At 40.6% G+C, this 23,831-nt stretch overlaps 1 protein-coding gene across 1 annotated transcript in view; it reads left to right on the forward strand.

Annotated features, from left to right (window-relative positions):
• Positions 1–20,416, forward strand: part of LOC137916181 (beta-catenin-like protein 1) — a 44,964-nt gene extending 24,548 nt beyond the window's left edge. The window contains exons 12-16 of the mRNA XM_068759260.1: positions 1,093–1,190; positions 3,050–3,130; positions 13,617–13,754; positions 15,255–15,327; positions 19,155–20,416. Coding sequence (XP_068615361.1) covers positions 1,093–1,190; positions 3,050–3,130; positions 13,617–13,754; positions 15,255–15,327; positions 19,155–19,243 — 479 coding nt within the window. The 3' untranslated portion in view covers positions 19,244–20,416. The remainder of the gene's footprint in view (positions 1–1,092; positions 1,191–3,049; positions 3,131–13,616; positions 13,755–15,254; positions 15,328–19,154) is intronic.
• The last annotated feature ends 3,415 nt before the right edge of the window (positions 20,417–23,831 follow it).

A 23,831-nucleotide genomic window follows, 5' to 3' on the forward strand; every position in this document is an offset into this window, starting at 1 on the left:
TCATTTTTTAATGATGTTTTACTTGACATTTCTTTGAAAGGAACACAGTCCAGTGCTGCAGTTTTTTGTGTTGCTGCTGTCAAGCAGATTTGTAGAAATCTGAAAGATTCGACATCAACAGCTGTTATGGCCTTTTAATTTTGTCAGCCTTCAAGTCTCATTAGGACGCTGCAGGTCGTTGGGGATTGCAGAAAGGCAGCTGACGGTAAACAAGATCCCTTTTCAAAAAGCAGAAAGCGGATTGATTCTTGTACTCTTGTTGCTTAGCAACTGCAGAGCCCTGTTGAGAGAGAATATTGACCTTGTTGATAAAGTCCAATTACGGTTTTCTCCCTTTGTAGTATATCCCGGAATTTCAGTGCCTCTCCAGTGTGCACAGTGCATTGTCATCCACGGGGGAATATTATCCTCTGTCACCTCTTTCTGCAGCCTTTGAGCAAGATTGTCTTTGAATAACATTTAACACCATACGGAGCATCAGTCAGGTTGACAAGGACACGCGATGAATGTAGTTTTTCTTTCAAATTTAGTCAATTCAAATGTTTAATGCCCCTCTCTTTGGAGAAATAGAAAATGTCCATTCCTATGAGAAGTGTAATTTAGCCCCATCCTAACCGCACGTCCAGCATGTGCCCTCAAATGAAAACTGTTTTCTAAAGTTGATCGTTGTTTGCTGCGCCTCCTATTCTCGGTGCTTTTTGTAAAAAGATAGCACGGCTGAGCTTGGAGAGTGTCATAATAATTTATCAAGTGTCAATCAATCATTCTTTTTACAGTTATTGGTGTGGATTAATATTTGTTTGGTGCTACATGATGCTTCTGAGCTAAAACAATTAGCTCTTTAATGAAATGTTATGTTGGAATATGCAATATGCTGAAATCTGCTTATTTGTTGTTACAGAGTCAATAATTTGCTTGACATGAGGAAATCACCATTGCATACTTGCATTTAAATGCCCTGCTGTTATGATAAATCACTGTAGCGTGAACATTTACTATTTCCATGAATTTACATACATGCAATTAACATCTTTGATCAATTTACAGTATGAGTGTGGAAGCTTTACTTGACATGTCACTTGACTTTCCCAGAACACGTCTGCTCCATCATCGCCTCTACGCTCAGAAATCTCAAGTCCCAGCAGAGAAACAGACTGCTCAACAAGTTCACAGAGAATGACTGTGAGAAGGTTAGTTTCTATCATCCTCGAGCTTCTCCTCCTCCTTCGACGTCTTTTGCTGCACAATTAGCAACTTGAAAAGAGAAGGCGTCATGGATTGTCTAGTTATGTTTCCCAAATACTCTGCTGCTCTGCTTGCATGAACCAGTTTTATCAGTTGTTTTAGGATGAAATTAATATCAATGTTTTGGATTTTTCATCATGTTTTGCAAAGTCAGCGTGGCTTAATTTATTTTAGTAATATAATATTTTAGGGTTGCACAATCGCAATAAATTGTTAACATTTGAATTCTTGTTTAGTGTAATTTATGCCTCAAAATGACTGATATTCTATCATAAATATGAACTTAAATACAATACTCTGAACTGGCTGAAGCAGTTTTTCCACATTTCAGATAAATCAATGATCAATTCAATGTACATTTCCTAAATTTCTGTAAACACAGATTGACTTAAAATTATGACCTCATTGATCAACTTTCTTAAATCAGGATATTAATGTCTTATATAATGTTACTTATTATGGATGTTAATATTTGAAAACCTAAATATGTCTAGAAGACTATAAAGAGTTGACGAATCGCTTTAACAGCTAATTATATAAAAAAAGGTACCTCTATTAATTAGTCGAGTATCATATATATAGAAGTTGACTATAATTGACAAATGGATGGCAAAGCAAATCAGACTGATGAAGCCCCGTTAGGCTGTATAAACGGACGGCTTTATGACACATAATATGTGAAATAGCTGGAACGGCACGGAAGACGTCTGTCTAATGTGTGATTATCATGGCGTCACTGTATGAAAGTGTTTATCATTCTACTGATGATAGCGGCCGCTTGCATGCATTCAGGTCACAGTCAGGAGTCTGCACTGCCCGGTCTATATTCAGTTCTGCCACATGTTCCAGAATTCATGAAAGAGATTAAAATATCAAACCTGACACCATGGCTGGATTTCATTGTTACTCCTGCATTCAATGCGCAAATCAAAAAGGACTGTCTTCGCCACCTCTAAAACCGTCCTCTGCTGTCTCATTTACATCACCCACTTCCTCGGTTATTTATATTTTACGTGACAGTTCAATGTCTTTGACTGCAGCTCTGCTTTCAAAAAAATTGGGGGCCCCTGATTTGAAAGCAGGACAGAGACGATATATTTATTTCCGGTTCATCAGCTTCAGGGATATTTTTTTTAGAAATGTATGCTAAATAAATGCCCGGTAACCCCTCAGACAGCACCTGATTGAAAACCAACATCATCAAGTGAAGCATATTGATACTACGATAACGATCAGAGATGCTGCCGACCTCTCCAGGCCCAGACTCTTCTAGGACAGACTGACAAAAGTCGAAGGAATGAAGACACATTTGTCGCCTTACAACAGCAAGACTTCAGAGCAAAAGAGTCTAGTGTCGATCTCTAGTCTAGACTGAGCTGCACACAGACCCTTTTTGAAAATGTGTCAAGTGTTACGAAGCACCAAATATGATGACGCTTTCACCCGGGAATCACTGAGCAGCAGTGGGACAGAATTCCTCTTTGAAAATGCCCCTCTTCCCAAATGCTTAATGAGTAACGTCGCAATAGTAAACGCAAAGATTAAAACATTTACAAATCATTGCATTCTGTTTTTCTGTTTTAAATCTCTACGGAGTTACATGCTTATGCGACAGATTTGCTCCTTCGCCTGTCCTGCTCTCGGCTTCATGAACCATAGCGGTCTAATCGTTAGGCAGAAAACAATTTAACAGAAATCTGTGTCATCTTGTTCCGTTTCTTCTTGGTGCTCTCGTATTTCTCCCAGTGTTCTTGAGTGCTGCACTTTCTCACTGTCTTTGCCTGCCTCTGCATTCTCTTTCCAGGTTGATCGACTGATGGAGCTGCATTTTAAGTACCTGGAGGCTGTTCAGCAGGCCGACAAGAGGATCGAAGGAGAGAAGCATGTAAGTTTCTCTGTTTTCCTCTCATGTCTCCCTCCCTCCTCATTGGTCCCCTCTGCGCGGTCTCTTTTTTACCTTGGCTCTGTATCGTTCAGCTTGTTGTTTTCATTTATTAGTTTGATGGTGACTGAGGAAAACCAGCGAATCAGCACAGTTGGAGCCGCAGTTTCATTTAATCTTCAGGTTCACTTGGATCCAGATCGAGCTCGTTCGCGTAAGATTTTAAGGGGATGATATGATGTAATTTCTGGTTTACCAACGTAGACATCAGTCCCCGTCGCATTAGTGAAGAATAAACTCTGGATTCAGATGATGATCTGGATCAATACCAGAATGCAGTGTATTAATCCTTTGGCCGCACTTGCCTTTTTATTTTCATCACATTTTGAATCCTGGAAAGAGACAAACAAGCCAACACCAGGAAAATCTATTTTTTTCTTACCAATAATAAAGTTATGTATTTCATTTTGAGTTCATATTGATCCTACTCACTTCGCATGCAGCATCTCTACGCCCCAATAATGCTCAGGTGGTATTATGCATTTAACCAGGTTGCGTTTGAGTGTCCTGCATTCACTACACAGCCGAACGCCACTGATGTGGACACGTGTTGTTTGTTCTCTACAAGTATACCAAGGATTCAGAAAGGAACCCTTGTTAAAAAAAATTGGAGTTTTTTAATAAGCAAAAATCGTAACTCCAAATATCACTCCATCTTAGCCTTTCTCAATCTTGGCTGTGCATAAATTGCAAGTTATTACAATAAATGATTGATGGTCTTGAAATAATTAGCAATGGAATGCAGATAAAAACTTTTCATTGTAGGTTGAAAAAGACTACATACCTGCATCAATCATTTATAATGTATATTTATTAGGAGCAAAATATGTGTGGAAATGAACGTTCATAGAAATGAGCGCTGCAGCAGAGGACAGATTTATTCCCTCCGCCAAGGAGGTTGTTTTTGATTACCTTTGTCTGATTGTTTCCAGGATTGCTGAAAAACTGCTGGATGGAATTTGATGGGGGGGGGGGAATGAAGTTGGGTCTTGGTCTAACTTAGATCCCATTACATTTTGAGAGCGATCTGGATACAAAAAACAAATCCAGATTTTCACATTTACTTATAATTGATGCCTTTTCAAAATATATATTGTGCAATATGCATTGAAGTCACTCACCAAAGATCCCAGTTATAAAGGGATCTGATATGCGCTATCGTGCAAAATGTCTTCTGGATCTGATCCAGCATGAGGTCTGGAAAAAATGGCATCACATGATTGGTGTAATTATATTGTATTTGTCGGTGTATTTATATCAAGGCAGGTGTCTCATTAAAAGCGAAGAAAAACACTGAAGAGGGCTTGATCCCCAAAAACATTTTTTAGCAGACATGATCTGTAACGTCGTCATCATAATCCAACGTTCTTTGTTGATTTTTAAGAAAAGACAAACCAAAGTAGAAAATGTTAACAACTTGGTTTCATTACTCCAAACCCCACCCCCACCATTGAATTCAATTGCAATCGAACCCACCTCTGCCCCAGGAAGCAGAGTTACAGCCAATAACAGAAAATGATTTCCCTTAAATTTATTAATCGAGCCTTTTGGTGAAAAACCTTTTCCAGCCAGCCTTAAATTATAAAGTACTTCCTTCATCCACAAATCATGGGGTGGGGGGGGGCAAGCTTCCACTTGGTAAAATAAGCCTATGAGCCAACAACTACTGTCATCATTCTAATTGTTACGGCCCCCACTGTGTATATAAATATACACACAATACAATTTGTTGAAACTGTCCAAATTATTTAATAATTTCAGCCTTTCATAGAAATAAATTAAACCACTAACCAAAGGAGAAATAACACTCGCACTATAAACCTGCAACGGTCACTGGCATTATTAAAACGAGGAGGAAGCACTCTTCTTTTTTTGTTAACGGAGAATAATGCATATCAAGAGATTGTTTTGAGTGTCAAGATTCTCTAAATATATAACCTCAATTCAACACGATGATGTACAAATGCTGCAGGGATGATGGCTTCCCGTAAGACTTGTCACATGGACGCAATCGCGTCGCAGTTTTATGGTTTTGCAATGGCATTATAGATTTCCTGATATCCAACAGTCACTGGCATAAAAGTGGTGATTGATTGAAATGTTGCTTCTTTTTTGGTAGATAAGATGGGCTGTTCCACCCAGTGTCAGATCCAAAGCCATGATCAGGGAAAACATCACAATCCGACTGATAGCGGTCTGAAGGTTTACACAGGGAGGATGCCTGATACCAGCACGTGTGAGCCGCATGGAGCGGTCTGCATAGTGTGTGTATGTGTGTGTGTGTGTGTGTGTGTGTATGTCAGTATGTTGAGCTGTGGCCTCGACAGACCAACGGGAGGATATGGATAGAAGATAAGTGCACAGGCAGGAATAATGACTTCAACAGAGAAAGAGCGTTCTGATCTGTTCCCAAGCTGCAGGAAGATGTCAACGAAAAGAAAAATTTAAATACTATCAATATCAGAAAGTGCAGCCGATGGGGAATCTGGGAAAAGGAGGAATATTAAAAGGAAGTGACAAGGAGCTAGATAAGTGTGAGCTTCCAATCTAAAGGTGACTGAAGATTAATATCTCAGACAGACATTTTGGCGGGTTTACCAAGAAAAGGCCATACAGATTGACATTTTATCTCCCTCTATCTTTTTCACTGTTTTCTTCTGTCGCTCTCACGCCATTTCCCCTGGGATGATGAAGGTAAGACTTTGATGACCTGATAGGAAGCCTTTTCTGTGCCCTCGCCTGCCTTTGGTCCTCCTTGCCCGGTTCAGAGCCACACGCTGAGCTGAAGACACAAGTGATGAAATATCAATTTGTGGATTGGATTTTTTTTAAATATATATATAGTTGTAATATCTGTTTTAACTTATCAGAAACCATCTCTATATTAGTTGGTCTCTAAATGTCTTGCTTTAATAAAACTCTTGATTCAATTTTTTTTTATCTACACAAATATGAGTATTACTTCTGTAAAGATATGTATATTAAATAGCCTCAGTTACTAAACCTTCATTAGATCTGTTTAACGTGTCCAGGCAAACCTCATTCAGAGAGTAGAGACGGCGTCTCGTACCAAAACACCGGCAACATTAACCCTGACATGACGAACGTGCAAACATTAAATGGATTGGATTGATTTTATGCACAAAGATGAGATGCAAACATGAGCGCCATGAGAGCATGAAGCATGGTGCAGCTATGAAGCCGTGCACGCCATAATATAACGTGTGGGAGGTTTAGTCAGAGAGCTGATATGGTGTTTTGTAAGCGTCGAAAATTGTAAATGCCTTATCACGGCAGAGCAACTGCTTCACGCGAAACACGTGAAACAGAGCATCCCTAAACGATTTGTCGAGACCAGAGACGGTTTCTGTTTTCTGTTTACTTAAATGGTCGTGTGTGGATGAAAAAAATGTTGCTAGTTAACTTTTTTACTCACTGAGGCAGGAGGCGGATATTGTTTGCTGGAATTTCCACTGCTTGTAGTGGAACATCTGCGGTTCAAGGAATATTTCCTTTTGCAATTCTTTTTTTTTTTTTTTTTAAGAGACAAAATTCTAGCATCTTTTGATGTAATTTTTATTCAGTGTTTTATTTTGTGTGCTCAGATCACGCTGTAACATTTCCCTATCTCAGCTATAATCAAGATATGATTTGCTTCAGGCGATTCTTGTTTATTTACTGCTCTTTCATTATGTTATTTTTATTTACCGGTAGTTATTTTGCCACAGCCAAAACCAGCCTGTAGGATTGCCCTTCTCTATCCACATATTCTTACATAATGCAGCATAGGATCCTAAATATGTCCATCTCATAATTGCTTTATTTTTAGACATATTTTAACTGTTGATTTCCATGGCGTTTGCTCACATTGACCTCTGATAAAGGTTGTGGTCCATCCCCATCAGTGCAGATTGAGTTTTTCCAGTCGCTGGACCCAGCATCGCTTTATTTTTTATTTTATTCTTTGTACAGGGTCTGCAATCCAGTAATACTATTTTGCTGCACTGCTGATTGGGTTTCTATGCATTAATCAGACGTATGTATGCACGTCTTGCAGGGTGGATTAAGAAGATGTGGTTTACTTTCCCCTGGTTTTAGTCTGGGTGCAGAAAACATTGAGATTTTGTAAGCCCAAGTGATTCAAAGATTCCATTAAATGCCGCATTATGTTAGATGAGGTGATGAGATGGCCGGCCCAGTTCTGTCCAGCACCTCGGCTGAATCGGCTGCTGTCAGCAGCAATGTTTTATCTCTCTCTGCTGGGCCTTTTGGGTTCTCCTTGTTAAGCCTCCTTTTAAGGACTGGTAAGCAAAATGTTTTTCCTCTACAACATATTACCCACAGATTTCTCAGGAGAATAGCAAAAGAAAAAGCTGCTGCTGCTGTTGCTGCTATTTCTCTGTCTTCAGCCCAGCCCTATTAATAAGCTGCTTATTTTCCTCCCACCTTGGTGTCTCTCTCTGTCCTTCCATCCGTCTGATTCCTTCTTTTTCCTCTTGTTTCCTCTTGTGTTGCTTTACTTGCTTTTTTCCTCCCTTCCTATATTTACTTGTATTTCTGCTTTGCTTTCTGTCTCCTCACCTCCTTCTGTGGTGCATCTCTCTTTCTCCAGACCTTCTCTCTGCTCTCAGCTTGTTGGTAAGAGCTCTTGGAGATTGATGAAGCTCAGCAAAACATGGCGGAGACTGACCTCAATACTGTAAAGTGCCTCAGTGCACTTTCCTAGTACCCAAGCACCAAGGTGTGTGTGTGTGTGTACTGGGCTGTTTGTAAAGTGTACAGATGAAATGGGTGGCTTAGCATTGCTGACAGACATTTTTAAAGAACATCTGTGCTAAGTTAGAATTGGTTTTGTGCCCGGTTCGAATATATTTAGTTGCCTTCTGAGGATTAATGTTCTCTTTCTCATTTGATTCATTTGTTGAGAACGTGCGGCTGCAGCACACAGCGAAATGTGCCCAACGTATACAGCTGCTGCAGTGCAGCCAGCACATACATAAGGGCGAGGGATGGGGCACACCCCACACATGTCGCCAGAGCATCACAGGGCCATACATAAACATAACCACTCGCGAACACACTCACACCGACGGACAATTTGCAGTGATCAATTCAGAGATGATCCTTTCAATCTAAACTGTAGCATTATTTTAAATACAGCGCATTTGTTCAAGAATACAAGGGAAAAGATACAAATGTAGGGGAAATTCACATAAATAATATATAAATAAAGGAATTCTTATTTTGAACATTATTTTTGAGTGTTCCCAATGGCTAAGATACACAGTATTCGCGGTAATTCGATACTATATGGGATCAAACAAACTGTCACAGCCGTGCAGACATCTCATTCCAAAGGAACCTATGCTTTTTGTGTTGAGAGATTTTACCATAATTACAAACACTAAATTGAATTGATAGTGAAGAAATCATACTGAGACATGAAAATTCCTGCAGGTAGATAGCAAGTGCAATTAACGTGGCTAAATGCGAAGGAGGCATCTAAAAATATCAGAAGTCGGCACAACTCCTTTGTATCAATTCTGTACATTTAATTTGGGTTTTCCTAACGCGTTTGCTGACAAAGGATTTATTTTTCCAGCACAAATTGAGCGACAAGGTGTTCTTCACATCGAGCACCTTTGCCCTCCTGGTGGCACTGCCGTGATGCTTTGCCCCACAAACGAATTATCGATCACCCGCAGCCCAAAGTTCTGTTTTATTTATTTTTCTGGGAAATTCCAACTTGAAATCCGCATGTTGTCTCGCACTCCTACAAAGTTCCAATTTTTCCTTAAAAGTCGACCTCATTATCAACCCTTATATCTCTCTCTTTTTAACGAGGGCATCAGACCTCTCTCTTCTGGTGGTTCCTTAAGCCTCATAAAGCGCATTACCTACCCTCACTGTAAGACACAGTCACAGGGGCTTTTTGTAAAATGCTGACAAAGAAATCACTTTAATTCTGCATCTCAGCATCCCAGAAGAAAAGAGGACAGGAATAACTGCCACACACACACACACACCCATAAATCATACTCGCCTCATAACTCAAACAAACACACATTCACAAAGCAACTGAGTTACAGTAAAGTGACTAAGACTGAAAATCGCTGCAGATGACTTTGTCCGTTCTGTGGCCGGCCTGCCAGGCTCCCCTGAGGATGCAGTAATTTACTTGTTCAATCTCTTCCGTTAACACGTTTGTCCAGGTTTTGCCAAAGATCCTGGAGCGGCAGGAGTGAACCCAAAGCTTCAGCACAGCTCACAGCTGCTGAGTTCACAGTTTAAATCAACTCGTACTGTGATCATGAGTTTACCCAGTCATCAGAAGTCTTATTTCAGTGAATCAGATGACTTGTCGGTTACTTACTGGTATTGGTGAGTTGTGTAATCTCCCTTTACTTCACCCAACCCCCACAGCGATTATGGAGTCCATTCACCATACAGTAGTAAATCACATTTTGAAGAGAAATAATAAAAAAAAACCAATACTTTAGAGTTGCGTGGCCTTCTCCTGAACCAAAACGAGATGAGTCACTTGCCGGTGGTTGCAAAACCTTTTGAAGTTCTTTTGCACCAAGCCTACTCCTCTCATGAATAACGAACCGTCCCTAATGCAGCATAGGTTTCTGTTTTGTTGCTAGCACCAAATGAGATCTGTCCCTAAAGCTATACTTCAGATGTAAGAAGTAGCATTAAGATAAAATGATTGCAGATTGTTAATGTTCATGTGGGAGGGAAATAAGTTAGGGGAGCATTTATCTAGATGGAATGCTGTGTCGACGAAATAAACATCCACAAATCAATTAATATAAGCAAGAGGGTGAAACAACGCTGATCCGAATTTGAGAAGAGAAACTGTATAAAAAGGAATAATGTACAAATAATTTTGCATATAATTTTAGCCGCTCTTACTTGCTTTCTTCGGTAGATAGTTTGCCCAGTTGTCATTGAAATAAATAGAGTAGGAGTTAGTTACGAAGGCTGATGGACATGTGGTTAATTTTGGAGGAATCTTATCATAAATCAAAGAAATGGATAAATAAGAAATGCTCGTTGACTCATTCAGCTACTATGATTATACTGAGAGGAGCATCGACGTGTGTGCCAAGTTTTAATGGCAGCTCATCCAATTGTTACGGGGGCATTTCACACAAATTCAAAAATGGCAACCTTATGGTGGCTCAAAAGAGAGAGTCGGATGAAAGCCGGTATGACATTCCACAACAGTCCAGCCAATAGTGGTTGAGATAATCCAGCCCGTAATAATCTGTCGGATCCTTTGTGCCACGGAACTGCCACCTAGAATTAGCGTATTATTTTCGCTTCCCTGCAGGGAGCTGATTCTGTGTCAGCTAAAAGCAGAATGCTTTGTTTCAGGGCTTCAGTTCGGTTGAAAGCATTTCAGAACCATCTCTTTTATACGTTTGTCACTTATTTTGATGGACAGGATTCTGACACTCATTCTGAGACACTGCTTGAATCCTGGCCAAACATAACAGAGCTGTTATCGTCTCAGCTGTCAGACTTGCCTTTCAGCTTGTTCAGCTTATTCAAAAACTTTATTCTTACTTCTACTGTGTTTTTATTTTTTTATTCTTCTATTATATTTGTGTTGGTGCAACACAACACAAGTTACTACTTAACATTATTTCTTTATCGCTAGCTTTACTCCTATTCCTCCTCTCATTCTACCATCAAGACTCCAAGACAGATTGGGCTTTATATTAGTCAGGGTTCCTTTTTATGAATGGAAAGAATTTATTGCAATGCAAATTTAGAGACAAGACAAGTATTTTCTTGTGAGCTCAACAAGGGAGGAGCATTCTCTTACAGGACCTCTTGCATTATTAAGTCGAAGACCTCCTAGTCTCCATCAGCTTTCTCTACCCTGTATCGATTTCATACGGCCAGTATACTGTATAGGTTTGCCAGGACATGAATCAGAAACCAAACTGCAGGAGGATCTTTCCTATGACTCCATGTCTGCAGCTCTTAAGCTGTAATGGAAGCATATGAGGATGTTCAATGATTTGCAATGGTGTCCATGAACAGTAATGAGGATGGCAGGAATTACACATCCCATGCATTACATCACCGTGCACCGAGCGTTGTCCTCTATCTAGCCTTTTAAGCTTGCATGCTGTATTTTATACCTTTGTTGAGGATGGAGTGTGAGATTAGTGTATTTTTGCCGCAAGCTACAGCATTGGCTCAGAATAACGAACAGTGTTGTCCTGGAAACTGAGATCATTCTTTTCCTGCAGGAAAGAGAATCGCAGTTAACATTCAAATAGATTTTTTTGTTTCTTGCATTATTAATGGGTGCTACTTGACAGCGCCAAGGCCAAGTTTTGAGACCGTTTTACATTACGATGGCGCTCGGCTTTTGTAGGAAAACAATCTCTCGTGTTTTGCCCTGGGGACACGGAGGAGACAAATGGCCCACATTCAGTGGCTTTATTATTAAAGATTCTTGTTTTAATTATCGGCATGTTTTGCATCTATAACAAGCTGAAGTTGACACTGTACAATTGAGCCTTGTTCTGAAGCAGAATCTGCAGGTCCTTTCTTCTATCAGGATGAAAGAATGCCAATGTCACGAAGCTGCATCTGTTGGTTTGCACCCCAGCTCTGCCGCCAGCAGCGCAAAGGGTTTTCCCAGAATAGTCCTGAGTGCTAGTCCTCAGGAGCGGCCCTTTGATTGAGGCCCGTTAATGAGCTGCACTTAAGCTATAATTGGATTTAAAGTGTAATTGATCTTTAAAGACGAGGCCTTTTGAAAGTTCTAATTTTCTTTGAGATTGAACCGTTTGGATGTAAATGTCATGCGTGGTACCCTTTAGCTCTGTGCTGCAAGCGATTTGTTTTCATTAGCATTGCTTTGAAAAGTTGATTTACAGGGTTGCAGAGCACCTTTCTTGTTGTTACTTTTTTAAATATGGTGTCCTTAACCTGTACTGTAATATATACAGATTGAATTAGAGGTGACGAAATGTTTTCAGGGAGATTTCTAGTACAAAAGTTAAACGTGTCAAAGTATTGGGTTTCTTAATATGAAATTAAACTGACTGGTTTGATTCTATTCGGGAATTCCACCCTCACTGTTCTATACTGCTGTACTTTAATATCAAGCAAGAACCAGAAGTGATTCCACTTTCTAAATTTAAACCATTAGTGTCATTGCTTCCAAACTTTTACTGTGTTTAAAAAAAAATGATGAAAAACAACAGTGAACCGTGAATCCCAACTTTTTGGAAACTTAACTCATTGCGTGCCATTGACGTGTAAATAAGTTTTTTTATAACGCAAACATTCACTGCCAAACCTGACGTCTGCCTCTCTTCAACGGCTAATAACTCCGGAACGCAAAATGGTGGTAGCATAAAATTTCTTTTTTCTTGATGAAAGAAGAGACTTTAGTCTTTCATACGGAAGGTTTGGTTTTTGCATAGTCATAGTAACGAATGTTCTGTGGGGCTTGGAAAATCGGGCAAAATGAGCGAGAACTGGGGCACTCAATGAGCATATTTAAAAAATGTTAATCTTGAAAATGAAATGTTTCTGTTTTCATTTGCATTTCGGTAGCAAAGGAGTCGCACATCAGGGCATAATGTCACCACATTTTTGGAAAGAGGATCTACCGCTAATTGTTTAATGTCAATTTTAAGAGGAAGTCACCAATTGATGCACGTTGCATTTTATATTATTTGCTGCAGTAGTTCAAAGGCTTTAACTTTCCTCCTGCTGTTACACATGGAGGTAAAACATTATATTTCTGTGATACTCCAGTGGCTCACGCTCCACTCTCCCCCCTCAGGGTCGGCTTCTTAATCTCTAATGATGATTAATGTGGCTTGTGTGGGTATTGGCAGTGCGATGTTATTGGCGTACTGACAGGATTGTTAAGATGGATAACTATGCGAGAGTGTGTAGTACGCGTGTGAGTTTGTGAGCATTGGCGACTGAACACACTCTTCTGTGAAATCAATTGATTTGTATGGTCAATGGAGAAAATGGATTTGTGGAGAAAGCTGAAAAACACACCTAAATTCCACTTGGTCCAGTTTTCTGTTTGTTGTATCTATTTTAAGTGGACAAAGAACAATAGGAACCCTTTAAAAGCACAGTAAATTGTGATTTATTCGCCTCACCATGCAAAAGAAAGTTTTTTTTTTTTTTATACCACGCCACGGACAAAGGGAATATACTGCTGAAGTACCTTTTAGATATTTAGTTCAATTCATAATTTTTTACTTTTTTCTGAACTCTGCAATGAACAGTCATTGTAACAAACTGATACAATGTGCATCTCTTCTCTCTCTCTGTTCTCATTGAAAAGCACCCACATCAGGGATTGTTTCAAGCTTGTCGATTGTGTTAACGTGTGTGTGTGTGTGTGTGTGTTTGTCTTTGGTGTGTGCAGGAGATGGTTCGGAGGGGGGAGATCCTCGATGACAACATGGAGGACGAGTTCTACCTTCGGCGCCTGGACGCAGGACTGTTTGTCCTGCAGTTGATCTGCTATGTTATGGTGGAGATCAGCAATTCAGGGATATCACAGGTAAACACACGCACGCACACACACACACACACACGCAACGGCTCCGGCTTGCCCAATGATTTTTCCTTCTGACCATTGTTACGACCTCTGATTAGATCAACTCTAAAAGTAAGCAGGAGTCGGATGTTTTTTACGACCATTGCATCCACGTATTCCATGTACTTAATCTTTGTCTCTCAACACCACACCACTTCCTGCCTGCTGTTAGTAAAGCTGTTTAAGTCCTTAAATAATCTCCTCATGGTATAATATAACTGGGGATCCTTTACATTATGCTAATTAATGAAGACTTTTGACCTTACACACACGCACACACAAAAATCTTGTGCATATTTACGTAAACTAGAATGTAAGCTTCAGGAGACTCAAGTACCGGTAGGTGTTTCCCAGTGGTCAAAGCCAGATGCTGTCGATTGACTTTTAGGATGACTCAATCAAGGTCTGAGGAAGTGATCCAAATTTGTAAACCTAGCTGACTATATACATTACCGGTACTTTGTGCTCACTAGCATGGAAACTGGATGTTTTACAGTGTCGTGACCTCTATGAAATGAGTCGTTTCACTTTTAGAACTACAGTAAGGCAACAAACATGCCCTTACACAGCCCATCTTTTTAAGATTTAATGATGTCAGTTACATCAGTGCAGGGAATTTCTGTACCAGATGGAAATTCCACAACGTGATTACATGGCGACACTGCACCAGGAACACACAGCATTTAGTTTGGTATTGCTATGACTGATTTCCATTGAACATCTCATTAGTGACGTCACACAACACAGATAAACATGGGCTTATGATTGGTCGGGGCAAAGCCCCACCTTCAGGGGAAGGACTGACGGCATGACGAAGGAGGAAGTATCTTCATTCCACCATGAGTCAGACACGAGGAACATGGTCGAATCTCAGCGCTGATATCTGAACCAACATGTAACTGATCTGTTAATTATATAAATATCTCAATCTTAACCCACATTCTCCTCATTGACTACGCACCAACGACGGAGAACGAGAACCGGAAGAGGGGTTTAGAAATCCCTTACAATCAGATTGTAATTATATATTCTATCTATTTTACCCACATTGAGAGCGAACAAAAGAGAAACAACAGCAGAATACTGCCTTTTACCTGATGGGGACGTTTGCATGTCTGTGGCATATTCCATGCAGTAGAGACATTGGCACTCTTTTGACGTCGGTTTGATGGTAATCAGATCATAAAATTGTAAATGAACTATATTTATACAGCATCATCCAAGTCTGTCCGACCACGGATGTGTACAGCATAAGCTGGCATTCTCCCAGGTTTCAATAAGTGGATGAATGTCCACATGGATGCTAAAATGAAAAGCTGGTGGCGAAGGAGATGCTCTTACTGCTCACAGATGCATGTGCTACAAAATATATGTACAATCACGTTTTCACCAACTAAAATAAATGTCAAATTGTACAAATTGCTTGGTCAAAAAAGTCACTTCAGTTTTTTTCTCTACTTGTAGCTTCAGCAGAGGGTCCATCAAATACTCAACCTAAGAGGGGGTTCTGTAAAAGTAGTGCGCCACATCATGAGAGGTAAGTAGCTCTGTTTCCTCCAATGCCATCACTTCTCAAATAAAATCCAAATCTCATTACCGGGATTTCTGCAAATACCATCAAATAAATACTAGCGCAGAAGCGGAAGCATCGTTTTCAGTCACTGATTTTATCACTTGTGCTTTCCTTGGTTCTCGGCTTTCTTTTTAGTAATCTGCTGTAATTTTACTTACACACACACACTGCTGGGGGCTTAATGTGAAACATCTGGTTGTGAACAAATTAATGTAACACATTACTGAAGTAATCCACATTTCAAAGGGATACATTATAAATACAGCCATATCTCTGTTAATAGCCCGTCTCAAAGGAAGTGGCTTCTTGAGTGAAGGGACATATTCGACTTTTAAAAATAAGATTACCGGTATGTATAGTAATTGTCAAAGAGTAGTACCACCGGCAAACGCGAAAAAAATACTGGGAGTTGTCAGGAATGCCATCCGATGTAAAAAAATTGGCCAAATTGAAGATGCGAATCAACGTAAACTAGAAAGACAATCAGAGATTGCAGACCCTCGCCTCCAATCGACTCTTCGATCTTGTGAGACAGTAAACAGGGCTTCCGGATCAGAGGGGCCAAACCTGCTCTAGCTTGCTGCCCCGGAACGTACTACAAGACTCCTTCTGGACTCTTTTTCCCATCATGCCATTCGTGTCCCTTCCTCTTAAAGTGGCAGTTTACAGCACAGGCACAATTCCAGATGTAAAAATAAGCTTGAAAAGAATAGATGGCATGCAAACGAGATGGTGCTGGAGACTGACCAACAAGAGCAGCATGTCCGAGCAACCTGAAACCGAAACGGTTTAAGGCCATCTGATGGCGTGCTTGTTATTTAACAATTTCCTGGCATCGCTTTGATGTTTCTACAGAACAAGAACATCACTTTTGCGGTTTTATTTTTTTGGTGAACTGGTAAGTTTACGTAATATTATTTCAATATGGAGGCGAAGCTCCATAAAGATATCACTGGTGACGCATTCAGTTGTCTACGTAAAACGTGACACACTGTGCATAGAGAGAAGTTCCACCTCACAGCGGTGTGTGGATGTCAGCAATATGGCTTTCTAATTAGTTTTTGTTATCAGCTGTACTTGTTCATGGTAATGTTATTGGAAAAACCTTGGAAGTGATTGATCCAATTAGCTGATTACTTTGTTTCTCTTTGAAATTACATTTTACTGGTGTCTTTGCAGTATGCATTGTGCCAGACATTACCTCTGGTTATCTTCATGCGTTTGCAAATATGATTGTGGTTCGATTACCACACTTGAGGAACATCTGCGCCGGCTGTCCGTTGTGAAGTTGGATCAGATGAGCTTCACCCTGGTAGCGTTTTAAATGCGTCACGGTGTCCCAGCTGCAGCTGTGATCAGACGATAACTCCTACGATAAGTCGCTATCCTTGGCTGCTGTTACAGAAACTGTCCTGGAAATGATTATCCTCTGTATTCTTGGCCGATGAGTCCCAGTCACTGACCTGAGTAAAGATATTGCTCAGTATATTGTCCTCTGCCTCGTTGCCGTGGTGACAAAAGGAGAGTGCGCCAGCTAACCAAAGAAAAGGTTGTGCGGGAGTTGAAGAGTCACTGAGTCTCTGACCTTTCTGTCTCTGCAGCTGACGGCACAACCATTTATAGACACGGAGACACAAACACAGACACAATGGACAGACTCTCAGTGAACGAGTGTGCGTAGGTTTTCCTGTTGTGGTTGAGCCCCTCCATCCATCTCCCCATTCCTGCTTCTCTAAGATAATACAGGTACTATCCGAGGTGCGACCTTCACGACTTACAACCGGCCGTACTTATGACCGGTACCGGGCCGTGCGACATTTGTTACCGGGCGCACAGAAAGAATACATCATTTGTATAGTTTCCGTTGTATTGATTATCAGAGTCTCACGGGGGTTTTATTTTGAAAAACGATCAGATGTTCTCCAAGGTAACAATTGCCTGTGAATCTTCATGGGTCACCTGATACGTTACTCAATATTGTATTATCATTATTATTCTAGGAGGGAATATGATCAGCACTATATATATATGAGACAACTTTTAACACAGGCCTTATTGAAAGATCTGTACTTCTGCCATGCGACATTATGCATTACAAATTCACAGAGCACTGGAAATGTTATAAATGGAATCTCACTATCATTGTGGATGATTGAATTCTGCTTTTTTTGAGTGAATTGTTTCATCAGTCAGAAGACTTGATTAGTGGATGAGGTGACAATGCAGATTAAGTTGAAATGAACAATAAGCTTTTAAACAAATCCCCAGTCTTCTGGAGCTTTGTTAACAAAGATGAATTGTAAGTTAATCATTCAGCACTCTAGTTGTTTGTTCTCTACAGGTTAGGCTCTTTTACATTCATTTAAGTTACTACAACTATGTCGTATGAGCTGTCTTATAATATGAAAATGCCCCTCGAAGTCAACAACGGCCACGCTTCACCCTTCTAAACCCTGCGGGCTCTTGTCTGGACAGCACCCCCCCCTTCATTTTCTTCTCACTGCAGAGAAAGTAGTCTTCATCTTTAATGCGTAATCCCTGCCTCAGAGGCTGGCTGAGAGACAGAGCGAATGCCTGGACACCGCCGGGACTGCGGCAGCTGCAACTATCTCTTTCTACACATTAGACTCACAAATCCACCGGCTGATGGTCTCGAAGGCCTTGTGTGGGAGGCAGACTCAACAAATTGCGAAAACAGAAGCATGCAATAAAGAAGGAGCACTACGCAGTAGCTGGAATTGTTACTGTTCACGTCCAGGATTTAAGGTGGATACACAAGACTTTTGACTAATGGTAGCACTGAAACGCTGTGTCTCACCGTAACAATACATTTCAAAGACTCTAATTTTACTATATTCCCCCAGTTACAGCAACAGTCTTTTAAATGGAGTACGGGGGGGAATGATTTGCAAATATCCCACTGTGAACCAAGGCTTTATTACCAAAGGCACTTCGGTCCTGTGTAGCAGTGGGTTGAGGATAACAATGCATTTGGTAATAATCAGGCTGTACCTGTTTTCCAGTTGGAACATCGATTCTCCTTAGGCCTTTTTCCATCAAACTAAACGCATAGATCCACCCATACCTCAGATAGTAAATATCGATAAAAACTATTTAGAAATCTGTCAAAAATTCTGATGTTTTACCTTAGTATCAGATTTTGTTTGTTTTTGTTTTTCCATATTTTAGTAATCGATTTCTAATTTTATTTCATGGACATTTCAGTTTTCATCATTTCATGTACAGTACTTCCTGTCTCCTCTTCTGACTATCGTATCCTCTCTTTTTTTTTTCTTTAATCGAGTCATCATAGACGTTTCAGATTCAACTAGACACCAGCGCCCCTTTTATTCTACTTTCAAGTAATTTTCTGTCCCCTTATGGTTTGCATATTTGCACACAGGTTATGAACAAATAAATGAAGTAAAACTGCTGGTTTCCGTTTCTCAGCTTCTCTTATATTGTTGTAACCTGAGATAATTTTGTGAGCTCTTGTCATGCTCAGCTGCCATTAAGGCTTCCATTTCTGCATAATTCTTCCATCAGCTGTAGTTTATAAACAGAGGCATTCGTCTTGCACTGCTCGTTTTTAGTGACCAACAGCTCGCTCTCAGGTAAATCCCAAGGCATGTTTTATTTTCCTATTCAAATTTATCTCCAGAGTTTTGGGGATAGTTTAGTGGATCAAAAAGGCTCTCTACAACCTCCCAGGTTGAACAGCAACCACGGTGTTCACAATGGTGCTGACAAGTCGACTAATTGTGTGGCTTTTCTTTGATTTGTCTTTGCAGAGTATGCCGAGAGCATCGGAGACGGGAAGAGTGATGAGTTCAAAGAGGCTGAGCGCAAGAGGATCATGGACCTTGTAGAAAACTTCTAATGCTCTCTCTCTCTCGCTCTCTCACACACACACACACACATTCTTACATGCACAGTAATTCAGTAATTGCAAGTCTGTTAAAAGTAATAATTTATTTGTCTATTTTCATGAATATGTTTTAGAAAACATGCTTTATTTGCCTCTGTATCCTCCCACCTGACCCATGACTTTGACTTCCAAATGTTAGCAAAAGCCTGGTTACAATATTCTGACCAGCTGTCATCACCTACTTAATAATTTCAATGAAACTTACTGCTCCTAATTGAAAGTCAGTGCTAGCTGCTGATATCGCTACATTAGAGATGCATTTCATGAAAAAACTGGAGCACACGTCGAGCTTCCTCAGTGCCTCGTGTTCACCACGGGGTTGTAACTGTAACCAACAAGCTGCAAGCAGCCTGTTCTACCCCATCTTATCTACCCCTAGGGCCTAGCCTAGCACATAAGCTATTGTCTATCACAGTCCTGTCGCTACACATAGCCTTTTGTTCGTACCTGAACATTGATGTTCAATGACACAGCTTGATAGTGGTGTTGTTGTTGAATTCTGCTTTCCATTTGCCAGCTGTGCACATTGTTATTGACTTTAAATTGTGCTAGCATAACATTAGCTGTCTCTGACTCCGTATCAAAGCCAAAGGGATGTGTGAGAATAATCTCAGGTTTTGTCCTATTTAACAAGTAGAGAACAACATTTTCCATTGCATTAGGAGCCTTACAAAGAACACAGTCATTGATGCAGGTGCAATTTATTACCAGGAAGTGGACGACCTGTAAATGCAAATTGTTAATTCGTCACATTATTCATCTTTGGAAAGTTGTCCCTAATCAAGGATTAATACCTGATACTCCCCTCATTACATATTATCCATTTCCAAATTTGTATTCAGAATAAACACAATTTTAGCAGCAGAGGATTGGTTCGACTTTGAATATTGTTGTGCATGTAAACCCACTCACTGTGGAACAGGGTATTATGATTGGACTAAAACACAGAAAGCATAAGACATAGAGCTGCTGTTCATTTTCTGTACAGGGGTAATGAAAGCTGGCAGGTGATTATAGACAGACTCCACTTAGATCCACAAACTTAACACATCTCCCTAGGCGCTCCTGCTTTCCCTTTTGGATTTACCTGTATTTTCTTTTCTAATAAAACATTTAGTAATAAAATCCTGATTGCATGCTTGGCTTGCTTGATTAATGTCATACTACTCGGAGAGAGATTGGCACAGCTTGTTGATAACAGCCTCTGCCTACGCTTGGTTACTGTTGCACAGAGCCACAGATGGAGACAGCGCACCGATATCTGCAGCTCCTTTTGCAGAGCGAGATCTAGATGCCTCACAGAAAGGCAGATCTGCTGCTTCGGCGTATGTCTGAACCCGCCCACTACCCGGATCTCAGCAAGCTCCCAGAGTTCTCAGCCCACTACTATTTTTCTTTGTGACACTGTTTACACGCGTCTGTGCGGAGGCGTGATATGGTAGAGTTGCATTCACAAGCCCATATTATTGTCACATTGCTGTACTATTGCTGTAGACTGTCTTGATGTATTTTCAATTATTAGTGCATTGTGAGGGTGAGAGAGCCACGGGATCAGTCTTGTAGACTTGCAGTGACAAGCTTGAAATCATTTTTAGTCTAAACCTTGATTCATATTAAATTGTATATAATTTTGGATCGACTTCCATTACAAATATCACCAGGATGTTATCACTTGAGTTAAAGCATTAATATCCAAACGGGCTCTGACAAACTGCAGCATGCACTCATCTCCAGAAGATGAGGCTTATCGGCTACTTATCGGCAGAATTTAGTCTAAACAGGACAGTTCCAGCGGATTTAGAATCCAACACCCAGACTGCGATCATGCAAATGGTACGATACAATATCAACTTCCAGCTACTCTTGGTGCTCTATAATGTGCTTGGTAGTTCATCTCTGGTCATTAGGGGATGGTCTTCTAGCTGCGCCCGGAAATGAATTTCAGGCTGGTGAGGACAAGCTGAGGTCAACTGTTCTGAGTTACGTCATAGCTGAGTCCCCTTTATTTTTATACTTTGTTTTAGCTGTAATTTATTGGAAAGCATTTTGAATTCTTGTATTGAGAAACCGTCCTATGCATCTTGTTGCCCTACTTCCTGCAACGGTTGCGTTCGATGGAGGTTTCTTAGCTATGTCTGAATTGTTATGTATTTTCAAAGTCTCTAAAAATGCTCCCATATGAACTTGGATGCAGCATCCGTTTGTACGGTCTGCAGAATGTTTCTGCGCTATTAATCACTCACCAGTGTGGCACAACCTCTCTGGATCCTTGACCATAATCCTGGCGGGAGGGGAAAAGGGGGCGGCTCACTGACAGCTGTCACATCTGTTGCCTTTCCTAAGGAGTTTTATAAACTCGAATTTTGCTCGGTAACAAGATGAGTAGAACGGCGGGATGTCGTTTGCATATTGAATTGGCAGAGGAGGCCTGGCCCCCATGCATCTCTTATCAGTGATTATGACTGTGTCGTGTTTAACAGCGGTTATACGGCAATTTCACAGCCGAGGGGAGGGAGAATAATTGTATTTTCCAAATGACTGAGTGCAAACACTGTCGACTGCGGTGCATTTGGACTCCTTCCTATACGAGTCAGGACTCAGAAGAGAAGGTATTGCGTTAATGAGAATTACAACAGGGATTTGTAAAAATGTGTTAAATGGCCACACATCTGAAGCCGTTGGTGTAAAATGGCCTCCTGCAAGCTTTCCCGTCAGTCTCGGTTGTAATGACTTTGCTAAATGATTTTCTTTTCAGGAGCTTCGTCTGAGCTCCATGTTTCCAGGGTTCTGCGTGTGTGTGTGAGTGGACCAATGTCTAGGTAAATTGATTAATTGAAACAAACCAAAGCCTTTAAGCTCTAGTTTGTGTTCACTGCTCGTTTCTGTATTTTTTTTAAGCATGAAAATTAATTTGTCACATGGTAAACACTAAACTTGCGAGAAGCACATTAACACCAATGTCACCATTACGGTGTGTGAAGGTTCTGCCTCATATAGAGCAGCCAGCATGAATATTGGTCTTCTTTATCTGGTGTTCAAAGAATAAACCTGCCTCAAACTACAAATTTAATTCACAGGAGAAACGGGGCAAGAAACATCTTCTTAGTAGCCAAGTCAAACCAGGAATAAATAATATCGTAATCCATATGGACACACATTTGTCAACGTGATTGCCATGCTGGTGAGTTGCAGCTGCGCCTCTGACTGCATGTACAGAATTTCAGGGCAGGAAGACAATCCACAATGTCGTCATAACTCACCGAAACCTCTTTTGTCATACGTAAGAAGTCGGCTAATATTTTCTCTTACTGCTCACACGTTGCCATTATCCAATCTGATGAACCAGTCCTACGTTTGGTGTTGTGTGCTTATTGCCTATAAGATGATTTAATGCTGATGTCGTTTGAATGCCTAAAACATTTCTGACTGATTATATTTTTAGTGGGTCACTTAAATTAAAATTCAAACACTTTCCTCTCAGTAGAATATTTTAGATCAAGGTACCGGTATGTGAGATATATTTTTCTCAGTTCTTTGCTATTCACTGCATATCTTTAACCTTCATGACAGCACTGCCTTAGCTTCATGGTTAAGAAACAAATTTTAAAATACCCTGTCCAGAACTAAAGAAAAGAGCACCTCAGACAGTCTGCTGTCCAGACAGGCATTGTCCCTATGATAACTAAAGCAACATGATCGCCCACCTGTGTCCACAGCCATGTCAGATAACTGTCTGTGACAGGTGTCTGTGTTCAGCCCCACCAGCAGGCCTTGGGACTGACACATTCTGCCATGAACATACTGGCGCAGACAGCCAGCACTCAGTCAGTGTCTCGATGCCGACTGTCAGACCGGCCTCTTCCATATTAATAACGGTCCCTTGAAAATAAAAGAAGAGACGGTGGGAGAACCAAAACCGACATATTTCAGCTGTGTGTGCGAGTAAGAGCTCAGATGTGGTGCAGGTTATTAGCGGGCCTTTTCACTGCCTGCACATTTAACAGCAGACGTTAATGAAGGTATTTTGTGTCTTGCTGACGTTCAGATTCATCAGGTTTGCTTTTCAAAGGTCAGTTGCTGGGAGATGAAGCATTTCTCTATCAAAGAGACTAAGACGAAAAGGCTGGTGTTCGTGGACAGGAATCCCTGCCTGGAGTCAACACTTCTAAGTCTGCTTCCTTCTCTCCCAAATGGAGCCAGGCAGCACAAATCGGAACATTTTTGTGTGAAATTCCTGAATCCTTTGATGCAAGGTCGAGAATCTGTGAGCATTTTAAAGCTTAAATGGTATCTTCAAGTACAAATGTGTAGGGATTCAATGAAACGCTGTGAATATGTCTACCTGTGTACGTTTGTGTATATTTTGTCCACATGCTTGAATGTTGAAAAGCCTTGCTGTGTAGTTTTATTAATGGACACATTAATGTTTTTGTTTTTGACAGTGTACCGTATTCCCCCCTGCATTACTGAATGAAACAGGAAGTCTGCATGTTGCACTGAATCTTCTTACATTTCTTTATTTTTCTAAAACGAATGTTCA

This window comes from Brachionichthys hirsutus, unplaced genomic scaffold (assembly GCF_040956055.1).
Source record: "Brachionichthys hirsutus isolate HB-005 unplaced genomic scaffold, CSIRO-AGI_Bhir_v1 contig_307, whole genome shotgun sequence".
NCBI classification, from domain to species: domain Eukaryota; kingdom Metazoa; phylum Chordata; class Actinopteri; order Lophiiformes; family Brachionichthyidae; genus Brachionichthys; species Brachionichthys hirsutus.